The sequence below is a fragment of the Leptinotarsa decemlineata genome, unplaced genomic scaffold (assembly GCF_025532065.1).
Source record: "Leptinotarsa decemlineata unplaced genomic scaffold, Ldec_3_MD MMD2_tig00078422_RagTag_RagTag, whole genome shotgun sequence".
NCBI classification, from domain to species: domain Eukaryota; kingdom Metazoa; phylum Arthropoda; class Insecta; order Coleoptera; family Chrysomelidae; genus Leptinotarsa; species Leptinotarsa decemlineata.
In genome coordinates this window covers 18,087,160-18,110,907 of record NW_027412747.1, presented here as the reverse complement: position 1 = coordinate 18,110,907, position 23,748 = coordinate 18,087,160, and the positions used below count along the sequence as shown (strand labels likewise).

Below are 23,748 nucleotides of genomic sequence, written 5' to 3'. Positions count from 1 at the left end.
CAAAAAAATCTGAGAAATTATATAGATACTTTGCTCAACATCGCGGAAGCTACAATCTTTCTTTGTCTTCAGAATTTCAAAGAAACTAAAATCACTGGCAGTTTTCCTTCGCTAGTTCGCCTAATTGTTAAACTTTTGATATATATCAAATGAAAGCGATGTATGGAAGCCATAATTACTGCAGATCTTCCAGTTGATTGGTCGTTATTGAGGTTGTCGAATATTTCAGTTTGAAGATTCCAACCTCAATGGATGCAGCAACCTTTCCATTTGATGACATTTTAAAGTCGGCTGAACCTGTCGATACATTAGTTAGTTAGGGCATTTGAGCGATTGCGTTTGCTAATCTGCTCAAGGGGAGTTTGTTTTCTTTCTTGATGTGAATTCTGCAATTCCTGCTCAAAACATTTTGCCGTTGAAGAGCTGATAACTTGCTTCCTGGCTGTACTACTATCTAACCTCCCGGGTTCGTTATTAGGATCAAGAGCTGAAAAGCTATTGTTGTAACAGTTGTGGTCAAATATTCTATGTTCATTTTGTTTTCAGACATCAGCGTAATTTTTTTCCAAGAACAATCTTCAAGGCGCTCTCAGATCGGTACAGGTGCAAAAGTAGCGATTCACATTGGATTTGAAACGCTGGAGATCAAGTTTATTCCACATAAACGCAGTTCTCCAAATGAATGAGTTCTTGAACAGAGTTTGAGATGTACAGAGTTGAACCTCAAAACGATAAGCAGCCTCAGTTCGTCGCGTATTTCTGATATGTATCGCTCTTGGTGGAATGAAATGTGAACAAAAGTTACCTGAATACTTCTCGTGAAAGTATCTATAGAAGAGAGATGAATCTCCAACCATTCCTCTATGTTCCAGACTATCAAGGTTGCAAGTGATGTTCGCGTCTCCAATCAGGGAGTTACCTCTTTTCTGGAACCCAGCAGCCTCAGGGTATGCTTAGAGGCGGAGCTCCATACATGAGAACAATACTTCAAAGAAGGTTTGATCTGAGCTTTATAAAGCATAAAAAGTTGATTAGGTGTGTACAGCTTTCTGGTTCGGAACAGTGTTTCAAGCTTTTGAGAAGCAGCATTTGCAATTCCAGCTATATTACTGTGCCAAGGTATATTGGTGTATATTTCAATCCCTCAACAAACTTAACGAAGCAGCAGCAGCAAAATACTGGTGTGAGTTCATTTGCGCACTTTTCAAGTACGATGACGGGTACTTCAACAGGACTACCCGCCATGTTGATATTGAGCTGTTTCAAAATTCGCCTGGGTACATGTTGTCGAGAAGAAATTTTCGGAATTGTGGATTCTGGTGTGGGAATAGTGGGTGGTGCCTTTCCCAGGAAATCGACTGTGGAGTGGAACGCAAATTTTTCAGTTTGTAGATTTGCTTTTACTGTGGCTATTGCTGAAATTGAAACATTCCCATCTGTTAGTGGTGGAGTTGTTGATTTTGTAAAGTTTTGATTAACAGCTCCAGCTACCGACGAGAAGAATCTAGACCCGTTGGGACTGGCAAGTACTAATTCTCTGATTGTGAAGTTATTTCTTTTCAATTATTTCTAAGTTTGCAGCCGTTGCGAGCAACAAACCTAATTCGGTTTCCGGAACTGGGTTACTCATAAAGGAGCTCCGTCACGCTGAAACCCGCTTTGAAAAAAATCTACTTTTTTTTAGCCTACTTTACCTAGAAACGATACTCATAAATGTAGTAATGTTCATTTTTTTGTAGTCTTGTCGGTTACTGAGAAAGCATTATTGACATTATTGTAACTACGGAGGACGAGAAGTTCTGCCAAGAAGTTCTGAAATAGGTTCTAAATGGATTGTAGTTTATTGTAGTAACAACAAAATATTACTATATTTTATATTCTACTGAACTATAGCAGAAAAGCTACTATAACAAGACTGCAAATCATAAAATAATTATTGTCCTCAAACTACAAACGACGAAGTTGATTGTAACTGAAATTAGATGTTTGTAGTTACCATTAAACACATCAAAAACGAATGAAATAAAATCGAGTATTTTTCAAGTGCATTCGTAGTGAATCAAGAACAATATTTTAACCACAAACGATGCTGATGAATGTAGTAGAGTTCATTTTTTGGTAGTCACATCAGTTACTGAGAAAGCACTATTGATATTATTCAAACTACGAAATACAATTAATAATGCACTAAAAAGTTTTGAAATAGGTTCTGAATTGATTGTTGTTTATCGTAGTAACAACACAATATCACTTTATTTTATATTCTTTTGGAGTATAGCAAAAAAGCTACGATAACAAGACTTCAAATCATAAAATATCAATTGTCCGTAAACTACAAACGATGAAGTTGATTGTAGCTGAAATTAGATGTTTGTAGTTACCATTAAACACATCAAAAATGAATGAAATAAAAACGAGTATTTTTTAAGAAAGTGCATTCGTAGTGAATCAAAAACAAAATTTTAACTACAAACGATGCTGATGAATGTAGTGTTCATTTTCTTGTAGTCTCATCAGCTACTAAGAAAGCACTATTGATACAATTGAAACTACGACATACGACTAACAATGCGCAAGAAAGATGTGTTTTATGGTAACTACAAACATTTTATTTCAGCTACAATCAACTTCATCGTTTGTAGTTTGAGCACAATTGTTATTTTATGTTTTGTATTCTTGTTATAGTAGCTTTTTTGCTATAGCTCAAAGGAATATAAAATATAGTAATATTTTGTTGTTACTACAATAAACTACAATCCATTTAGAACCTATTTCAGAACTTTCTGGCACATTATTACTCGTCCTTCGTAGTTAGAATAATATCAATAATGGTTTCTCAGTAACCGATAAGAATACAAAAAAATGAACATTACTACATTTATTAGTATCGTTTGTAGGTAAACTAGGCTAAAAAAAGTAGAATGTTTTCATAGTGGGTTCCAGCGTGATGGAGCTTCATAAAGGGTCTCATGACTAGCTGAGGAAAGCTAATCCTGCATTTCTATGACAAGAGGGCTTCCGGTATTTCGAGGGTTCCGCTGATGGTACTCGCTCATGGGCTCAGAGTTATACGTTCTTTTGTTACCGATCACATACATTATGATGCGAAATCAGTGAGGAGGACTCCTATCTCCGCCCAGCTAAAGTATTCTATCGCCCACTCCTGTAGCACAATATGCAAGGGCATATAGCTATTGTGAAAATGTATAGTTTTGTGAAAAAACAGTTTTTTGAAATAAAACTTGTCTGGCCATCCATTAATTGGATTTTTGTGATCGAAAACTTCGGTATTTAAAATGTTTCCTTTCATATAATCACCAGAGAAATGAGAAAAAAGATGGTTGTTTTGAGAATTGAGAAACTTTTCAGAACAGATATAAGGGGATCCCCTTTTTTATTAGAAATTTCCAAAGGGTTTTTTTCTGATTGATTCGGCCGTTACTTGATGAAGATTCATAGTAATTTCATAAACTACACCTTACGATTTGATCTCCACATACTTTATTTGAAAAATATATCACAAAATGAATATCGCCCTGTTCGCATATTCCTTCAATACATTTCCATTATGTAGGAATTGATTTCATTTTGTCATAGATAGATCAAATCCTTTCAAACGTGTCTACGCGTCGTTTCCTCTTAGGGAAACGACGCCATTTCCGTTGAATAGAACACTAATTAATTTAATCGATTTTTCAGGTGTGGCGGGTCCTTAGTGAGCAGGCGGCATGTCGTAACGGCGGGCCATTGTGTAGCTCGGGCCGCTCCGAGACAAGTTCACGTCACACTGGGCGATTACGTCATCAACTCTGCGGTGGAACCGCTTCCTGCATATACGTTCGGAGTTTCGACCATCCAGGTAGGTTAAAGATCCCATAAAATTTGCTTCCAATGAATACTATCAGTCTGAGATTCAGTAAAAGAAATGTACAGGGTATTTTCAGAGGTAAGTCATTCATTTCGAGAGCTGGTTCAAAGTAGTAGAAGGAAAATGTAGGTATTGGAACGCCTCAGGGGTGTATGTTAGGACCACTTTTATTTCTGTTGTACATAAATGACCTACCTGACGTCATTGAAGGGAGAGAGGTGTTTATGTATGCAGACGACACGATAATAATAGTGACGGGCTCCTCGCTGGGTACTTTTATAGTCCGGTCAATTTAGACATTCGAAGCTACCCAAATTCCCACCAAGCTAAAAAACAGTAAGATTGTTCAAAATATGATTGAAAATAAGATTTGAATGTTCCCAATCTTTTCCCTGTATGGAAAAAATGTTATTCAAGGTCAACAGTCAAAAAATGAGTTTTTCGCGATTTTCAGCAAAACGGTAAGTTTTATCATAAAAATATTCCAGACAAAAATTGTAGATCATGAAATTATCTACAAAAAATGTATCAATACATTTTTTCCTACGAGTCATCGTTTCTGAGATATAACGATTCACCTACGAGGTAGTATACTTAGCGCGTTTTTTTAACGTGGTTTTCCGAGTAGGCCTATTCCACGGGTCAGTTGTGAAAAAATAAAAGCAATTTGAGTTAAAAAAAGAAGTGAAATTGAATTGTTCGAGTCGTAACTTTCAAATTCTTCTTGTTTTTCTTCTTGATCTTCTCGTTCTTGTTCGTCTTGTTCTTCTTCATCTTCATCCTGAGTACATGTAAACTGCGTTAATAGCGATGTATCGCATGTCGCCTCCTTGGAATCAAATGGATCCTCCACTGTTGGTGATTCAATATTAGAGGACGACCGGCCTTGACAATGTGTACATGCCAGAGAACAAAACAGTCCGGCTTTTTTGCAACCACATTCAGCACTGCACCCCTTTTTGCAGTTGCAAAAAATTGTGTTCAGCAGTTTTTCCGGCACAGGTGAAAGTAAAGTTTGGACTGGGATCAATGAATTGTTGACCAACTTCCAACCTCAATCTGTAGGTCTAGCTGATAACCAAGCCACACTTGAACTTGGTAATATACCCGAAAAATATGTTGATGAGCAGCAACTGAGGTTGGAGGAAGACATGGTAATTGAACTTGATTATTACTTTTGGTATTTTTAATGAAACATGCATATCTATACTTATCTAAGCAGGTAGTTTTTTAAGGAGCTCCGTACATAGAAAGAAGAAAGCAAATGCCGTTAGTGATAATTTTTTGTCAAGTTGAATTACTATTTTCAGCTTATAGCGAGTTGCGTAGAAATGTTTTTTCTATTTGGGAAAGAGAGGTTTTGTTATTGATCAATTAAAAAAAAATTCTTATGATGGTGGAATTTATATCGAAACACTTATTATTGATATTTGTTATTTGAGAAATTTAGTGATATATTGCAATAACCAGCTAAGTTTCTTGAGTTTACTATATGAAAGCCACATTCTTTTTTTTCATGTATATTTTGATTTCATATTTTTATAAATACTTCAGTACCCAATATCTACACCTGCCAGGCGTTCCATGATGGCTCAGAATTTTCAATTTTTGTTACATTAATAATTTCGACTCAACTAGAAATTCCTACTTTCAACTGGAAATTTCCACTATTTCCCTTTACTAAAATTGGGACTGTGAATAAACTCGTAAAGTTTGAACTTCATACCCAAAACTTCAAAGAAAACCTCGAAATTTCGACTTTGATATCGATATTTTTAGATTCTTTTCTCGAAATTTCGAAATTGTAAGTTATATTACGAATTTCCAATTTCAAAGATGGGACTTATTTCCTCGTAAAGAACAACAGTGGATGCCAGTAAAAATTTTATGTATGTAGCAAGAAATATCAACCCATTTCATTTCTCTTCTAGTTCTCTCGTTCCTACAATTCTCCTTGAAATTGTGTTTCCATCTACCAAACAATAAACCTAGAAATAAAGCTTTATAACCGAAGACCAACGTGATATATTGAAGCTTTTATAACATGAGCATCTTGAAAGCGTGAGCTTTCGTTTATGGGGCGTGAAAAGTATAATATTGTGTGGACTTCAAGCAATAAAAAGAAAATTTAATAATATCTCAGGTCCGTTTCTTGCTGAATGATTTATTTTCATTGGTGCAGAGTACGAGTATTACTGACATGTCATGCTATGAACCATTCAGATGATGTAAGATCTCGAATACTTCCACCAACGCTGGTGTTCCCCAGGGATCCATATTGTCTCCAACCTTTTTTTTATTGTATATCAACGACTTATTGAAAAAAACACCAGAAACCAATATATTGCTTTGCTGACGACATCACACTTGTCTCGCAATTCCATTTGGATTCCAGGACATCGGCTACGGAGGCACGTCTTCACCGGCAGCAGGATATTGCATATCTTAATGAGGATCTGGTAGTGAATTCGAATTGGGGTTCAATTTAATGCCACAAAAACCCAGTCATCTGTTTTCTTCAAGATAAATGTCTCCGAACCGGATATGTTAATGTCAAGTCAGACAATTCCGTTTTCTGCTTCGATAAGTTTGTTGGGGTTTGAAATGGTCGCCAATATGTCTTGGCCCAATCATCACATTGGAATTGCAAAGGCTGCTTCTCAAAAGCTTGGAGCACTGTCTCGAACCAGAAAACTATACACACCTCAGCAACTTTTGATGCTTTATAAAGCTCAGATCAGACCTTCTTTGGAGTATTGTTCTAATGTATGGAGCTCTGCCCTACCCTGAAGTTGGAGCCCATAAAATCAAGTGCAACCTTGATAGCCTGGGACATCGTAGAAAGGTTGCAGATTTGTCTCTCCTTTATAGATACTTCCACGGAAGGTGTTCAAGTGACTTGGCATATTTGATTCCTCCAAAAGCGGTACATATCAGAAATACGCGACGAACTGTGGCTTCTTATTGATTTGTGGTTCAACTCAGTACCCCTCGAACTTCACTGTTTAAGAACTCTTTTATCTGGAGAACTGTGTCAATGTGGAATAAACTTGCTGAGAACGTTTTACCATCGCTGCTTTCGCCCAGGCACCGATCTGAGAGCGCTTGAGGATTTTTCTATAGTGCTTGTGTTTTGTCCTTAAAGAAAGATTCAAATTTTCTCACGTTCTGTGTAATATAAAATTTTTTGTCGGCTTTGTAGACCATAATCAATGGACTTGTTTCATGCTATGGAAAATGATACTGGTTTGCTTATAGACTGGTCGAGTTAGGAGTATATTATACTTATCAAGCCTAATCGGTCCCAAGATCTCTTTACATTTGCAGAAAAAAGAACAATTCGAAAAGCAAGAATTTAAATTGGCCTCGTATCTGTTGACCAATAAAATTGATCGTGTCCAGAGCGGAGTTGCCAAGTGTATTGGTTTTAAATATCCAATCACAGATCTGATGATACAATTTGACAGATGCAATTTTTGTTTTTATTGTTGTCAACTCAGTGTGAAAACAACTGTTAGAATTATCTAATTAAAGAACGTTTGTTTGTGAAAGGTAGGTCTTGGCGGGTGCGTCTTTGGCTGCATATTCCGTGTCATTAGTTTACATTCTCAGGTTATTTTTGGATTGAATTTTACCATTCCTACCTTGGCCGAGCTAAAATAAAAATTGAATCAAAACTTTCCATCCTTCAATAAGCAAGAAAGTCTTAAATGAATGCCATATAAATAAAAGGGACCTACTAAATATACCACCTGCTGTTGCAATTTTTCATTCTTCATTTCGGTACGAAAGTATTGCAAATTTTTCAAGTAAAATTCATCGATCACTTCAAAATCGACTCTTGGTAATTTGTCGGAGTCAGCTTTAGCAAACCTAGGCTCAACATTCATTTTGTAATTATTTTGACAAAAATACGAAATTATGTGTAGAAACCATTGACATTAGAAAGAGCACATTTTCGCATACACTACAGAGGGCGCTGGCTAACTGGATGATAATATGGCTAATATACCAGTAACGTTGAATTTATTATTTTTGGAGGGTGGCATGAATGCATAATTGATTTATTTTATTAGGGTTCATGAACATTCGGGAACAATTTGAAAATACATCTCGTTAAATTCTATTCAGAATCATATTTAGATATAACTTGTACTATATCAGTTATCGAGACAAATATTATTGTCCATTTTTATGCTTGATTCGTGGATTCGAATGATCTTGTTATTGTATATTTATTTGTTTGCTGGCTTCATTCCTAACAAAAATGAATGAATGATTACAGGAAATTTTAATTGATCGTTCATTTTCTCAGGAAAATGGAGTACCCATATCACAATTTATCGGTTTATTCGGCATTGAAAATGTATGTCATATCGGAACATTGAGTTTCAACTTTTTCTTAGCTGACAGCTCGCGTAGAAACAATTCGTTTTTTAATCGAGAATGTTTCTAAAGTATTTTAGAGATATATTTGAATATTAATATGGTGCATTCTTGTGCTGATTTCAATTGTGCGGAAAGGCACAAGAAAACAGAAAGCACATTGGTTTCCAAGGATAAAATGATGAGAAAAAAAATGAGTGACAGTATTGAAAAGAAAAAACTACAATCCTTCTACTATTCCAAGACTTTATAGAAATCATTTAAAAAGTGACTATAAATGAAAGGGGAACGAAAATATTGAATTTGATGACACAGTTTTTTATTCCAACTTCAAGTATCCTCCACAGAAAGTATTATCTGTATTATTATATAGTTGTTGAAAGTAAGTATGATACATTTTACCTCATTTACTTACTTACCTCAGAAGCTTTTGTTGGATCAGTTCGAGTTCGACTATACTTGACTTCATTCAACCTTCCTCTCGAATTTTGGAAGATTCAACAGAATACCCAAGCGAGCCTATAATGCTTGAATTTAGTAGCAATATTGGAAAGAGGTTTGTATGTATGAATCTTTTTTTTCACAATAAATTGCAATTGTACAGATTGAGGATTATAGAATAAATTGAATATTTGAAATGATTCTTTAATCTACTTTGCTATATTTTTTGATTTCCATAACTGTATATTATTAAATAATGCATAAAATTATAGTTCAGGTAAATATTTTGTGATCTCCCGACTTTGTGTACTGATTTCAGATATAGAACTTTTTCCAAACATGATTTTTCATTTAATTTTATTCCACGTGGAAAATTTTTCATTAATTGAAACGTTAACGGGTTCATGTACACTTCTATAATTGAATTGAGAATTATGAGAATTTTACGATTTGGTAATGTTGATTATTTCTATTGTTCCTATTGGACAATCGAACAATAAGCGGGAATAGGGCCGTGACGTCACCGCTCTATCACATTTGGTTTTTAATAATTAATTACGGAAAAACTACGGTACTTAGAGAGCTGAAACATAGTGCACTGTTTATCAATTTGGAATTTCTATCGAATGAACTATAAACCAAATATCATGAAACAAGCCCATTTTCTTCCATATCAAATGAGAGTTTCGGATGCAATACTGCAATGCACAAGGAAATTCTTTCAGAAAACGAGGCAGATCGAGAAGAGTGGGAACAACTGAAAGCTGTGATGAACGGAAATGTGTTGATTCTAATTTTGATGCCATGACACTTAGCAATCACAAACAATGAAAGCTCATGATTATATTACACACAGATTATTGACTCCATCTATTATAGCCATAAACCAGTTGTGGAAGTACTAAAATCATTGATACGATACCAGATGAGAAAATGAGCTAATAGCAAAAGAGGAAGAAAGAAAGTTTTTGGCTTTCTACTACCGCATTTTCATACAGAGAAATGTGGGAATCTTCCAATGAAAGAAAGGAAATAATCAATATTAAAAGAAGGAACTTCATACATAGATGTGTAGATCATGTATAAAGTTACTTCTTTTCAAATTGATTACCTCCCTCGTTTTTTTGGTAGATTCCTACATTTTTTTGTATCAAGATGGAGTAGTAGAAAACAAAAAACATTCTTTCCCAAAAATTAGTCACTCCTGAAAATAAAACCCTTTCAAATTAGTAAAAGAGGATACATTCATTACGGGAGCGTTTGAAAAAGAACTAAAAAATTGCTGCAGCAGTGTAGTAGCTCAGGATAACTGAAGGACTTCTCTATTTTTTCGCTTTCTAAGAGCCGTCTAATTTCTCAATTTCTTCCAAGTCTGCTGATAACACTAATGCCTCATGGAGTTACTGCGTTTTCCCTGTCTCTCCCCGTTGTTGCATTGGCTGCATCTGTGATATCCGTTGTACATCCCTATTCTGTTCAATTGTTTTCTCAATGGATAGTTGAAAAGTTAGTAGTACTGTGAATATTCTGAGCCGATCCCTGCATGGTTAACGTAGTCCCACCGTTCTCTTCTCGAACAGTCCATTTATGACTGTTTTTCTTTGTGTGTGGTTCAGTTCCAAAGATTTTGGTATCCCCACAGCTGGTTAAAGGCCTATACAGGAACGACATCGATCGATTTTGGGAAATCTCTAATTAGAATTGTAACCCCTATGATGGGTTTGACCTCTGTATTTATAGCGGAAGATACCTTCTGATAGGAATATTCATTTCCCAAACGAAGCCGTTATTGTAGCAAAGCTAGGCTCCACTTTTATATCGAGGAAAACAAAAATACCTCGATCTTGATATTTATCGGTTAAATATAGTCTTGTTTTGATAGGGAAAACTATAGCCAAAACTTAAAATTAGAGCAGCCGCTGCCACCATTTGAAATTTACAAATGGGAAATGATAATTACTGGAGAATTATCTTAGATGTTGCCTGCAGAAGTGATCACCCCCCAAAGGTTTGGCTTACCTTCTCCTTATCAAATAGGCACCGTTTTAGGATAGAATTTTTTTTCACTTAAGTCCTTCCAGGCGATTTGTCGGGATATGCCATTGATACCTCTTATATGAACTTATCCTAGGGAGATATTTGTGTGAGATATGAATATACTACGCTCCCCTTTTCCCCTGTTTTCCCTACCAGTATAATAATCGGAAATAATACACCGTATTCAAAGTTAATAAGTATAATAAAAAATATAGAAATGCAAAAATTACAAATATGATGTAAACGACAAAATAAACAGAAAAAACGTAACTACCAAAAGGAACACATTAACAACCAGACCATAAGAGAATGCTCAACCGGCATTCGATTGAATATTCATAAACATGCCCTTTATTCGGCAACTCTATATGAGACAAGCTATTTATATAAATGTTCACCCACTGTATTTCAATGAAAGTACATCAACAGACGAAAAAATCCTAAAACTTTCTTACCAATAGCTTTCTCCATCCGTTTAGCTATAGATAGCGGCTAGTCCTTTTATGTTTTACTGAATTTAACACAAGACAGCAAACCAGAATTTCACTCTGTTTTACTGGCAACCAAAAAGGAAAAGAAATAAACCGGATTTTTCCCCAAACTCCCAAAAGTACCTCGCATATCACACTATCCGAATAACTCGCTATTGAACTCTCGTTTGCCCCTTTTCTTCCGAATACTTTATTTGTTTTTCGATTTTATCTTCCCTTAAATGAAAAAAATCCTCTAAATTTTTACACTCAACTCTACCTTTCGACGACCTAAATCCCTCGACGGACACCTCAAAAACAAAACCTTCTAATTCTTTGCACTCAACTCGACCTTTCGACGACCCAGAACCCTCGACGGACGTCTCTCAACTTCCCATCACACCCACTCTACCGCGTTCCATTTCCCGCGACCTATTTTTCCCCAAGTCAGCGGATATTTTCCTTCTTAAAATTAAGTGGGAAAGTTACATCCAATCAGAAAATTCAATTCCATCACTTTCGGTCGCTTCGTGATTCGTTAAGTAATTCGGCCATCTTTGGTTTGTTTTTAGCATACCGTTCCTAGCTCATCGCTGACTTTTCAAAAGACCCAACAAACAAAGTGTCTCCAGCTATCAATGATAATGAGTATTTTCGTCTGGCCCTTACAAAGTAACTATGAATAAAACCCATTGTATCCTGTGGTTAAGAAATATGCCTTTAGCAGTAAGATATCGTTTTCTTATGGAAATCTTCCGACATTTGTCGATTCCCCATGAACTTCAATTTTTCCTATTTAGACAAATATGTGAGACCACAAACATTAAAAATAAAATACAGGGCGTCTTCTCATAAGGCGAACTGTTACATAATGAATCAGAAAATTTGACAATATGCTGAAGTCGATGAGGACAACGGGAAGCCATAGAAATCCACAAACATACGGAAAACTACAACAGAAAAGAGGAGGCGGTAACGCTTAACCGGATTCGGAATCCTATACTGAAAGATGCTGAGGTGGCAACAGTGCAATGTAATGACGAGTCGTCAACAGGTAAAAACACTCCGGCCAATAGCAACACATCAACACAGAAAAGCGGGCCACCTGAGTCAACATAAATACAACCTACGAACCAAAAATCACCAGTCATCGGTGAATCATCGAGGTGTGTAAACTTCTGAAGAAGCCACTTGTGCTGGCGAAACGTTAGGAACCAGTTCCAAACTATGACGGCCTTCAAACTCGAATGAAGATCGTAACACTGTCTTTTATCCTGTTTTCGTGTACTTCCCAGCCTTTGTTTTTGAGGTATTCATCGATAACTGAAATTTTTGGGAATATCTTGAGACTATACATACTTGGTTTGATTTATCTTCTCGCATTGCTTCCTCCATGAGTTCCTTTTGAATTTCCCCAGGGCTTTAGCATATTCAGTTAGGGATCTTTTCTGTTGATATCATTCTTCCGATTTCCTTGCGTTTTGTAAGGCTTTCATACATGTGCTTCTATTGCCACACATTCTGTGATAATATACTACATGGGCTGAAACGTTTCGGGCCTAACACATAGATGGCGCAAGTCTTACAGCATTCACAGCTATTTCAGTCAGTACTAACCTCCAAAACGAAGCAGTTGAAGTTCTATTCATATTCTACTCATAAGTTCGTGAGCTATTGTGCTAAGAGTGACACTACTTTTGCTATTTCAAAACAATGGATCAAAAACAATTTCCTGTTTTCATTTTAATTGTCTTGATGGAAGAAAATACCGTTCAAGCAGAGCAATGGCTTAAAAGTGTTATAAGGACTCCGTTCCATCAGAAACAACAATGAAACGTTGTTTTGGTGACTTCAAACGTGGTTGTAGAGACACCGATGATGAAGAACGCTGTGGACGTCTAAATGAGGCAGTAACATAGTCTAATCAACAAGTTCAAAAACATGAAAAATATAGGTAAAGGTCCTAAAAATATGAGTGATCTCTAGAAAAATGTTTTTGAAGGATTTTGGTGCAGGTAAAAAGTTGCAATTGTTATTAACAAAATGAAATAAAAAAAATGGTATTTAGTTTTTCGTTAATAACTCAAAAAATAGTAATATTTGAGCAATTTTGGAAAAAGTTCGTTAAAGAGGAGGAAATTTCCGATAAAAAAGTCCTGACTCCCGAAACTCTATCTCCATTATTTATAATTTTAATTTGACTTTGAAAATAGGGTTCCGCGCGCTGCCGCTAAAGAGAGCTTACCAAAAGAAATATTTTTGAATGAATCTAGTTCCGTAGAAAAAAAAGTTTTACCACCATTTTTCAAAAAGTTATTCAATTGTTAACTAACAAATTTTTTCCCAATCTCCGATGGCATAAATAATGGGATAAAAGGTATAAATAAGGTGGCCTATAAATGGCCTATAAATTTTAAACTTCGTGGAGCCCTTTTGATATATATTCTTCATACGATCCTGTGATAAAAGTTCATAAAAATTTATTAATTTGTTAATTATGATTTTTCATAACTATTGAAAATGAAATGTCTAAAAATTGTTGAAAACATTTTTTTTCAATTGATATTTAGCTATGTCTGTTTTCACATTGAACAATGGCAGTTATTAACATAGGATATGAATTTTTTACGTTATATGTTTATTAAATTGTTTTGAACAGATAGAGAAATTCAATATTTTTGAAAACATGTTTTTTGCTATTTTGTTGTCTAGAGATAATTATGATTTTTAAAAATGAATTTTTTCCCAATTTTAATTTTCAACTGTTCAAAATCGTTTTTTTATATTTCGGTTGTTTGAATAATTAGTTAAGAAATAATATTGCTTTTGGAAATCATGATTTACACTTTTAAATAGTTTGTCAAAAACAAATTTATCTATTATTCAATTGTTTATTAGTTTAATGTTATAAATAAATATTGACCAACGTTATATTTTTTTCTGAAGCAGAAGAAAATTATACAAACAGCTATATATAAAAAAGTGCCATAAATTTTTTTATCGTATTGTATCGTATGATATTAGAAAGTATCATAAAAAATAAAAAAAAATCATGGCACTTTTTTATATAGCTGTTTTTAGATTTTTTTTCTGCTTCAAAAAAAAATAACGTTGGTCAATATTTGTTTGTAACAAATTGTTGAACTAATAAACAATTAAATAATAAATAAAAACATTTTTTTGTCAAACTATTTAAAAGTGTGAATTATGATTTTCAAAGGCAAAATTATTCCTTAACTGATTATTTAAACAATCGAATTATAAAAAAATCGATTTTAAACAATTAAAAATTAAAACTAAGAAAAATTTTTTTTGAAAATCATAATAGTCTCTAGACAACAAAAAAGCAAAAAAAAATTTTTCAAAAATATTGAATTTCTCTATTTGTTTAAAACAATTTAATAAACAAATAACGTAAAAAATTCATATCCTATGTTAATAACTGCCATTGTTCAATGTGAAAACAGACATAAGTAAATATCAATTGAAAAAAAAATTATCAACAATTTTTAGTTATTTCATTTTGCAATAGTTATAAAATATCATAATTAACGAATTAATGAATTTTAATGAACTTTTATCGCAGGATCGCATGAAGTATATATCAAAAGGGCTCCAAGAAGTTTAAAATTTATAGGACAATCATTTATACCTTTTATCCCATTATTTATGCCAACGGAGATTGGGAAAAAATTTGTTAGTTACCAATTGAATAACTTTTTGAAAAGTGGTGATAATTTTTTTCACGGGATTCGATGCATTCCATTGTTAGGAAGATACTAGATTTTTTTCAAATTTTTAAAATGACATTTTATGTTATAAAAAATATTTCTTTTCATAAACTCTCTTTAGCGGCAGCGCGCGCATGCCGTAACAGCCGCACGGAACCCTATTTTCAACGTCAAATTAAAATTATAAAAAAATGGAGATAGAGTTTCGTGAGTCGGGACTTTTTTATCGGAAATTTCCTCCTCTTTAACGAGCTTTTTTCAAAATTGCCTAGATGTTAAAATTTTTTGAGTTATTACCGAAAAACTAAATACCATTTTTTTCAAATCTTATATTGTTAATAACAATTGCAATTTTTTTACCTGCACCAAAATCCTTCAAAAAATTTTTTATAGAGGTAACTCCGAACCGAATGAGTGACTGCTCATATTTTTATTACCTTTATCTCTATTTTTCATGTTTTTGAACTCGTTGAATAGACTAACACCAGAAAACATGAAAAAAATCCACAAAATCGTTTTGAATGATCGAAAAGTGAAATTGTGTGAGTTAGCTGACATTATGAAGATATCAAAAGAACGTGTTGGCTCTATATTGCATCAGCATTTGACTATGAAAAAGCTCTGTTCAAAGTGGGTGCTGCGCCACCTCACTTTTGACCAAAAACAAGAATGTCTTGATGATTCTGAGCAGTGTTTAACCATGTCTAAAAAAAAAAAACCAAAATTTTTGCCTCTATATGTAACAACAGATAAAACATGGATCCATCACTTCACTCCAGAATCAAAACAATCGTCATCTGTGTAGAGAGCAACTGGTGATCCTCGTCCAAAGCGCCCGACAGTACAACGATCTGCTGAAAAGGTTATGGCCTCAGTATTTCGGGATGTGCGTGTTGTAATATTCATCGACTATTTCGAAAAGGAAAATGCCATCAACAGTGAATATTATATTTCGTTATTGGCTTACATTGTGACATTGTTATATGTAGACACCTTTGTTACGTTTCGAGAACAATTGTATAGAGAAAAGAGAAATTACTATTATTTTTAGACCTCTTGGACTCTGGACTTGGACTATTGATAATAATGAAAATAGTGATAGTCATTTATTTTTTCGAAACATATGGAAAAAGTCACTTGTTTACATTTAAAATACAATAATACTAATACTGAAAATTTGATTTCACCGCTAATTGCCACGACAAATATTCATCCAGTTTATAAAAATACTGATCTGTCAAAAAAGATTTTGAATTATATTTGATTGATTGTTTTGTCATGCAGTTCCTCACATTTGAAGGAAAAGCATTGTATATTTTAGGAGCCATATGACTGGGAGATTGGTGAGTTATTTTGAATTTTCCGAATGGAATTGAAAAATAATTCTTTTGTCTTGTATTAAAACTATGATTTTGTTCGTTCCTCACATACATTCCATCATTATTGTCGAATACTAGCATACTCAACTCTGATATGACTAGACATGGTAATGTTAATATTTTCAGTCTCTTGAATATATCTTTGCATGAATCAGTCTGTGAAAGCCCCGTCATTGATCGTAAAATTCGTTTTTGTGCCACGAAGATATCTTTTGCTAGGGTAGATAAATCCCAAAATATCACACCGTATCGTAGCCTACTCTCAACTAGTGCAATCGTAGAGCTGTATCAATTGATCAATATTGAGTACATGCCAAGTACTGAGTCGACAAGAACTCCATCCACATCAATAGAAAATTCCTACCTGAACCATTATTCTAATAACTACTTAAGATAAAAACACTCAGTATTGCAAAACTCTCAACTCAAGAACCACACACATTCGAGTAGATTATTAACTACAAGCTGAGATTTAATCATACCTAATATACTGATTGGCATTCCTATAGATAACATTCAAGAGCCAACAAGAGATGCAGATGGATGGAAGCTGGAAAAATGGCTACGCCTCTGACATTAAGTCATTCCCAAAGTCGTTCTTCGAAACTCACATCAGAAACTAACGAACCTTTGACGATTTCTACTATTGGGAAATGTTTCTGCAATTAGTGCAGAATGAATATTCAATTTGAAGTGATTACCTGTCTCAAATGTGCGGAAGTCAACTTTTTATATAGATAATCACTTCAAATCGTCTATTTATTTCATCGTTATTACTGAAAACGATTCGCTAACCCAAACTTATCTGTTCATCGAATTGTACACTAAACGTAAGAGAAGTATAATTGATTTGTTTTATTCATTACTTGTGTACCAAAAACGTATTAGTATGGGGGCCAGAAAACTCAAATGCTAAAATTATCAGAAAGGATTTTGAATGCCAATAACACTATTTATTGAAATGATTACAAACTTCACTATTCACCAAAATTTTAACTGTTTTTTGTCACATGAAAACTCATTGCAAACTTTGAATCTACTATAGTCACTAACCAATATTGTATCAATGAAATAAAATTGTCACAACGGGCTTTTGTCTTGACATCAAAGCATATATTTTGGTGAAAATTACAAAAATCCACTATAACCAGAAAAATTATTACTTATTGTACAATAAATATTTATGATTTTCGTGAATATTTGTTTTCTGGTTGGTCCCTTCTGAGTTTCCAACAATAATCTGATTGATAACGCTTCTGTATTAAGTAGATGTACTAATAAAATCTCTTCCCGTGTTCGTCACTCACAGCACCCAAATCTAGATGAGATTGAAATATACGTATTTTTTAGGACACATTACACCCCAAAGTTTTATCTGACATCATTAGTTCCTCTATCAAGTCTTTGTGTTTTCCGCTTTATGATTTCCTAGGAAATTTTGGACAACACTCACAAAACATTTCCAGGCGATTTTTTCCTGGTCATTTAATTCTCCTTCAGAGCTCTCATCCTTCATAAGTTGTCGTATTTGTTAGGCTACAAATATTCTCCCTTCAATTTTCGCGTCGCTGAGTTTGGGGAATTTTCATTTCAGATATAAAAATCCACTGACATCTTTGCGCAAAGCTTTTACAAATTTTTTCATCAGACCGAGTGCAACGTTGGTTAGAGTATGTCATCAGGGTTCAGTGAAAGCTTATTTTTAACATTTTTATGGCCTGGAGTAAGTGCCTCACGCTTGAGCCACATTTTATTTCATTAGTGACTTTTTCTGTCTCTGCTGTCCCATTCGCAAATAAAACAGCAACATTTTCTGTAATCAACATATAGTTCAAGCAAATAATAAATAACTTTTAAATCGCCACAAATTTTTCAAGCGTATTCACTGTATTTAATTTTTTCAAGAAGAAATCTCGTATTTTCGTAAGTCTCTTTCATATCAGAACCATGAGCAACCGGCACTGAAGGGAGTTCGTTTCTGTTATGCAGCAACACTGCTTTCAAACTAGTTTTTGAGTAGTCAATGAATAGTCGCCAGTGACTTGGCTCATATTCAAAATTCAATAAATTCATCACAACATAAACATTATTACAATGGACTTTCATCGTCACAATGTCGAAAATAAGAAACTTTTGTATCAGGAGAAAGTTAATTCCAGTCCTTTAATGTAGACCTCAAAAGCTCAGCCTGTTTATTTAAACAAATTCAAATCACGTACTAAATCGTTTGAATCACTTTGTGTCAATAAGTGCGGTTCTTTTGAATTTTGCGGTTCATAACTTGGGTCACTATCTTCATTTTCCTCATGCGAACAAGTTCTGCCGGACAGGAATCACGATTTTCTGGTCGATTTGGAGGCTTCGGCACAAGCTGTTCGGCACTATGTAGGACGGGTGTGTTAGCTATAGACAAGTTTAGATACTGGATAGTATGTTTGGACTTAGTTGTATTGCCTTTTATTTTTGTTTGACTCAAATAAGAGCCCAACTCAATAGGAGTCTCACACAGTTTACACAACATTTATCTGGGACCTAGAATTTATCTTGATGCTACATAGTAAATCCAAAATAGTCTTCAGAGCACTGTTCAATTAATGGGGTGAAATTTCGACGCTGGAATGTAAAAGATGATTCTTCACACACATAACAAAACTGTCAGGGTTAGTAGAACACTTTCGTTGCATATTTACGATGTACCTAACGAAAATGAAATGTATGTTAGCTGATGCAATAGCTATACAGCCGCCTAAATGACGGATATTAGATCAGAAATGAATATATAGCTGTCACAAAAAAGTGGATGTGATTGAAACAAAATTATTATATATTTATAATGGGGGTAGGCCAACATAAACAAAACACATCACTGTTGACCTGTGTTTTCATAATCTTCAAAAAGTAAATTTACACTGGAAAATTACAAATGAATTGAAAGAGGTGGTTTTTGGGGGAGATCAGTGTTTTTGGATAAACGTGAAGTAGTTGAAAGCCAAAAACTATTTTTGAAGATAACTTACGTTTTTGATCAATCAATATTACGACAGTATAGTATCGAAATCTTCGCCTCATGAGGATTCTAAAAATAAATACAACTTTCTATTCAGGAAATGTATGTGATTCGAAAAATATATACCTAGTAATTTTCGTGGATGGTTGGATTTTTCCGTTGTCAAGTAATTATTTCATTATCTAGAAACACGACCGACACTGGATAGTCATTTGCATCTTTCGTCGTTTGCACAGATCATCTCTCCAGGGCAGATAGAACCAGGGTAGCATTGTTGCCTAGTATTCCGATTAATTTCATGTAATTTTTACTGCTTCATGTTACGACCTACGGCTAAACAGTTCAACTACGTAACCCCAATAAGAGATAATCCAACTCGAAGAGGGATCATATTAGTCTGAGTAAGAAGTCTTGTAGAGGCGAATATCCAAAAAAATGAATATAAGGATCCCTCTCTAAGTTTTTACAGAATAGTAAGTTTTTTGTGAAAGACTGATTGAGCTAAAAAACAAGTGATGATTTTCTTGGGAGTATTAGTGAATGCATTTCTGTTTGTTTTCTATCAACTTGGAATACCCAAAAAGAGGTTTGTTGCTCTATTTCCGTTTCATACGAAAATATCCACATTTTGTCTCCTATAAAAATGTCGTATATGATTTTTGCAGTTTCCAAGTAGAATCTTGCAAGTACCAATCCACACGAACATTTTGATCATTGTCTCAATTGTGTAAAATCCCGTCCCGTCCCGTCCCGTCCCGTCCCGTCCCGTCCCGTCCCGTCCCGTCCCGTCCCGTCCCGTCCCGTCCCGTCCCGTCCCGTCCCGTCCCGTCCCGTCCCGTCCCGTCCCGTCCCGTCCCGTCCCGTCCCTTCCCGTCCCGTCCCGTCCCGTCCCGTCCCGTCCCGTCCCTTCCCTTCCCTTCCCGTCCCGTCCGTCCCGTCCCGTCCCGTCCCGTCCCGTCCCGTCCCGTCCCGTCCCGTCCCGTCCCGTCCCGTCCCGTCCCGTCCCTTCCCTTCCCGTCCCGTCCCGTCCCGTCCCGTCCCGTCGAGTTCCGTTCCGTCCCGTCCCGTTCCGTCCCGTCTAGTCCCGTCCCGTCCTGTCCCGTCCTGTCGCTTCTGTCCCGACGCATCCGTTCTTGTCGCATCCCGTCGCGTTCCGCCACATTCCGTTCCGGGTCGTCCCGTCCCGTCCAGTCTCTTCCCGTCCCGTCTGGTTTCAGCCCGTACCATCCCGTTCAATGTTGATGAGACAGATCATCATGGTCTTATAAATTTTTCAATTTGATTTGTTACACAAGTGAGTTGAAGATCAGTTTTCGTAGATTCAGGAGGTGGAACAACGTCGATGAAGATTGAAATTCGACTTCAAAGTTGATAGCTAGTTTTTTGAATGTATAGTTCTCATATGATCGAGTTTTAGAGAAATACCAGTGATTGTTGGAGAACCACCTTGTTAAAAAAATTCCAGCAGTCTTCACATTGATATTTTTTTGCATCAGAAAAAGTACTATGGAATAAATCCATAGTCGAGTTTACTGTTTTTAGATATTTTTCAATTAGTTTTCATTTTTTTTGCTTAACGAGTTGAGTGTGTGTATTTGATTTTGAAGATCCTATCGTGTGATTCACTAGAGATACGTACCTAAGCCTAACTCTTCTGTGAATTGAAAATAACGCATAGTTGATACATAATTCACTTTAAATGAGTTTTCAGTCAAGTCCCCAATTAAATACTCATCTACTGACTAACAGACTGTAAAACTTCTTCCATAATCTATTCACCGAAACCGTAATATCATGGGAGAAAGTGAAGATCCTCGATTATCGAATATATAATAAATAATGCATGAAGAAAGCGCCGCAATTTACTTGAAGAATGCACACTGTGTGTTTTATGAAGTGGTATCTTATTGCTTCACCGATAACTTTCATTTTCCATATAGATAAACGAAACCAATTTTCAGCAAAGTTCCTCACAGAACCGTATTGAGTTGAAAATTTTCATCTTGATATGGATTTTATATTTATATCGTGATCAAAAATGTTGATTCGTAACCGCTAACCTAACTTCTATTGCAAACATTCAACGCAATACCTCGCTTTTGTATCAGCTTTGATGGAACAAGTTAAGTGACTTGCTTACTTACTTACAAGTAACTTACTTCCAATGAATGAAATTTTGACCAATTGGAACTGCCTGATGCTGCGTATGAATTCAGTAGAACAATCGATATATTTCGAGTGGAAATATAAAGATATAAATAATAAATAATCTTTTATTTGAATAATAGAAAACCACCATTCTTGTTAATTTATTTTCCATTTGTTCCTATACATGTGTCATAGAATAACGAACATGAAAAATATGGTTGATACATTCATTGAAATTATTATTAATTATGCAATGAAATAATTGGATGACTTCTCGAATTGCTTCAACACTTATGAAAAATATCCTGAACTTCCAGTATCTAAAAAAATATTTGAAATCTTCTGAAAGCCAAGTGATATGAAAATAATGAAATATTTGAAAGTACCAAAAATTACCAGATCGAAATATTCGGATAGGATGATTTAAATGAAAGCAATGAGCAAAAATGAATAAGCAATGAATGAAAATATACTAGCACTAGTTTGTGAGGGAGACAAAATAGTGTGGCCTGAAATAAAAATTATTGGTAGGGGAGACCGGGGCTGGTTGGTTCGCTTTTCAAATTGAAGCCCCTCTAATTTTTTTATTGATAGATAGTGAGAAAATACATTTGATTTCGAGATTAGTGTTGTTTTGTTTGTATAAATTTCAAATTACATAATGTTTGGACCTATCCTAAACCCAGAATTTAATTTTTTCCTTAAGGATGCAAGTGTACCAAGCAACCCCGTATTTGGGGATGGTTGGTACATACCTTAAGGTTGGTTGGTCAAGGCAGAAACTAAGAATATGATTATGCTTTAACTCCCAATACTTCACCAGAATTTACATTTTGCTCAATATCTTGCAAATCTTGTTCAGGATCTGGTCTATCTGTAACATAAACAGCCATAAATTCACTGTCCGGAAAAATATCCCTATTGAATGGATAAATTCCGGAAACCTGGAATCCAGCTGTAATGTTGTTTGGAGTTGCCGCTAATAGTAGTGCAGTACGAACAATACTGGGTATGTCATAAATGGTCATCTTGCACTCGGACGATTAGTCATCCAAGAATCACAAGCACTATTGACATACTTCTATAACGGTCCATACACACTGCGATCCAGATGTTGGAGCTTATGGCTACAGTGAGGCGGAAAGGATAACACTGTTACGCCGTGATCTTTGCAGATGTTTACTGCATCGGGAGATAAATTCGAATCGTGGTTGTCTATCAAAATCAGGAGAGGGTTTTCTTTAAACGCCTTGGAGTATTGAATAAAATGCTGGATATATTGTATAAAATGAACTTCTTCCATCCAGCCTGATAGATTGGCACTTCCATCGCTTCCAGGCGGTGCATCTCTGAGAAAATGGGGCTCAAAATGAACACGAGGAAATATGTATTCCAGCAGCAGAAACAGCACACGCTAAAGTTACAAGCATACCGCGTTCTGCCGAAGTAACTCTTCTCACTTGTTTGACATCACGTCTACCCACAATTCGGCTCTGAACTGTAGTAATCCCTGTTTCGTCCATATTCCAGATTTCCACAGGACTAAAGTAATACCTTCTATGAACAATTTCTAGATTGCTGAAAAATCTGTCTACATTTGTTTTATTGAAGCTTGTGGCTCTAGACAAACTGGTGGCTTCAGGTGTCCTTATAGCCAATCCAGCATTTCGCTTTAAAAATGATGTAAACCAGTCGGGGCCTGCCATCTCATTTTTCTTACAGCTATTTGGAACCGTCAGGTGCAAAGAAGTTGCATATAAATAAGCTAATATTTTCACTTTGGGCGTAAGACCATGGTAAATATGGCAGCTTTTTTTATGTAATCTGTGAGATGGGACTCTTGAAGCTCGGTGAAAATCTAAAACCAAAAATTTTACTAGAAACTAGATCATCAAGTTTATTTTTCAAAAAACCCACCTGTCTATTTTTAAAGTATCCAACAACTGTTTAAGGCATTTCTCTTTCTGATTGCAGTTCCTCTAGTGTAAACTTGAAGCAATATCTTTTTAATGTGTTGAATGGAATTTGGTAGCAGATCTTAGACATTTTCCTTCCAATTTTACGGCTCTGACCGCCCTTAGCATAATATCCGGGGGAGTTTTGCTTTTTCCAATTTTCTTTTGAACGTACACATTTAAGTAAAGGTTTCCTAAAGAAGCCAGCTAGTAGCAAACCAAAAAAAAAAACGTAAAGCTAGCCCCCGGGTTGCTTGGTACACTGTACCAACCAGCCTCTTGCAGTTTGTACCAACCATCCCCAATGCATTTTTTACGTTAGAAAT

The 23,748-nt window shown here is 35.3% G+C and overlaps 1 protein-coding gene across 2 annotated transcripts in view; it reads left to right on the top strand.

The window, feature by feature from the left end:
- LOC141487240 (uncharacterized) overlaps positions 1-23,748 on the top strand; it is a 111,683-nt gene that overhangs the window by 76,571 nt on the left and 11,364 nt on the right. For both annotated transcript variants that reach the window (XM_074186086.1, XM_074186085.1), the window contains one exon: positions 3,700-3,859. In XM_074186086.1, the coding sequence (XP_074042187.1) occupies positions 3,700-3,859 (160 nt within the window). The remainder of the gene's footprint in view (positions 1-3,699; positions 3,860-23,748) is intronic.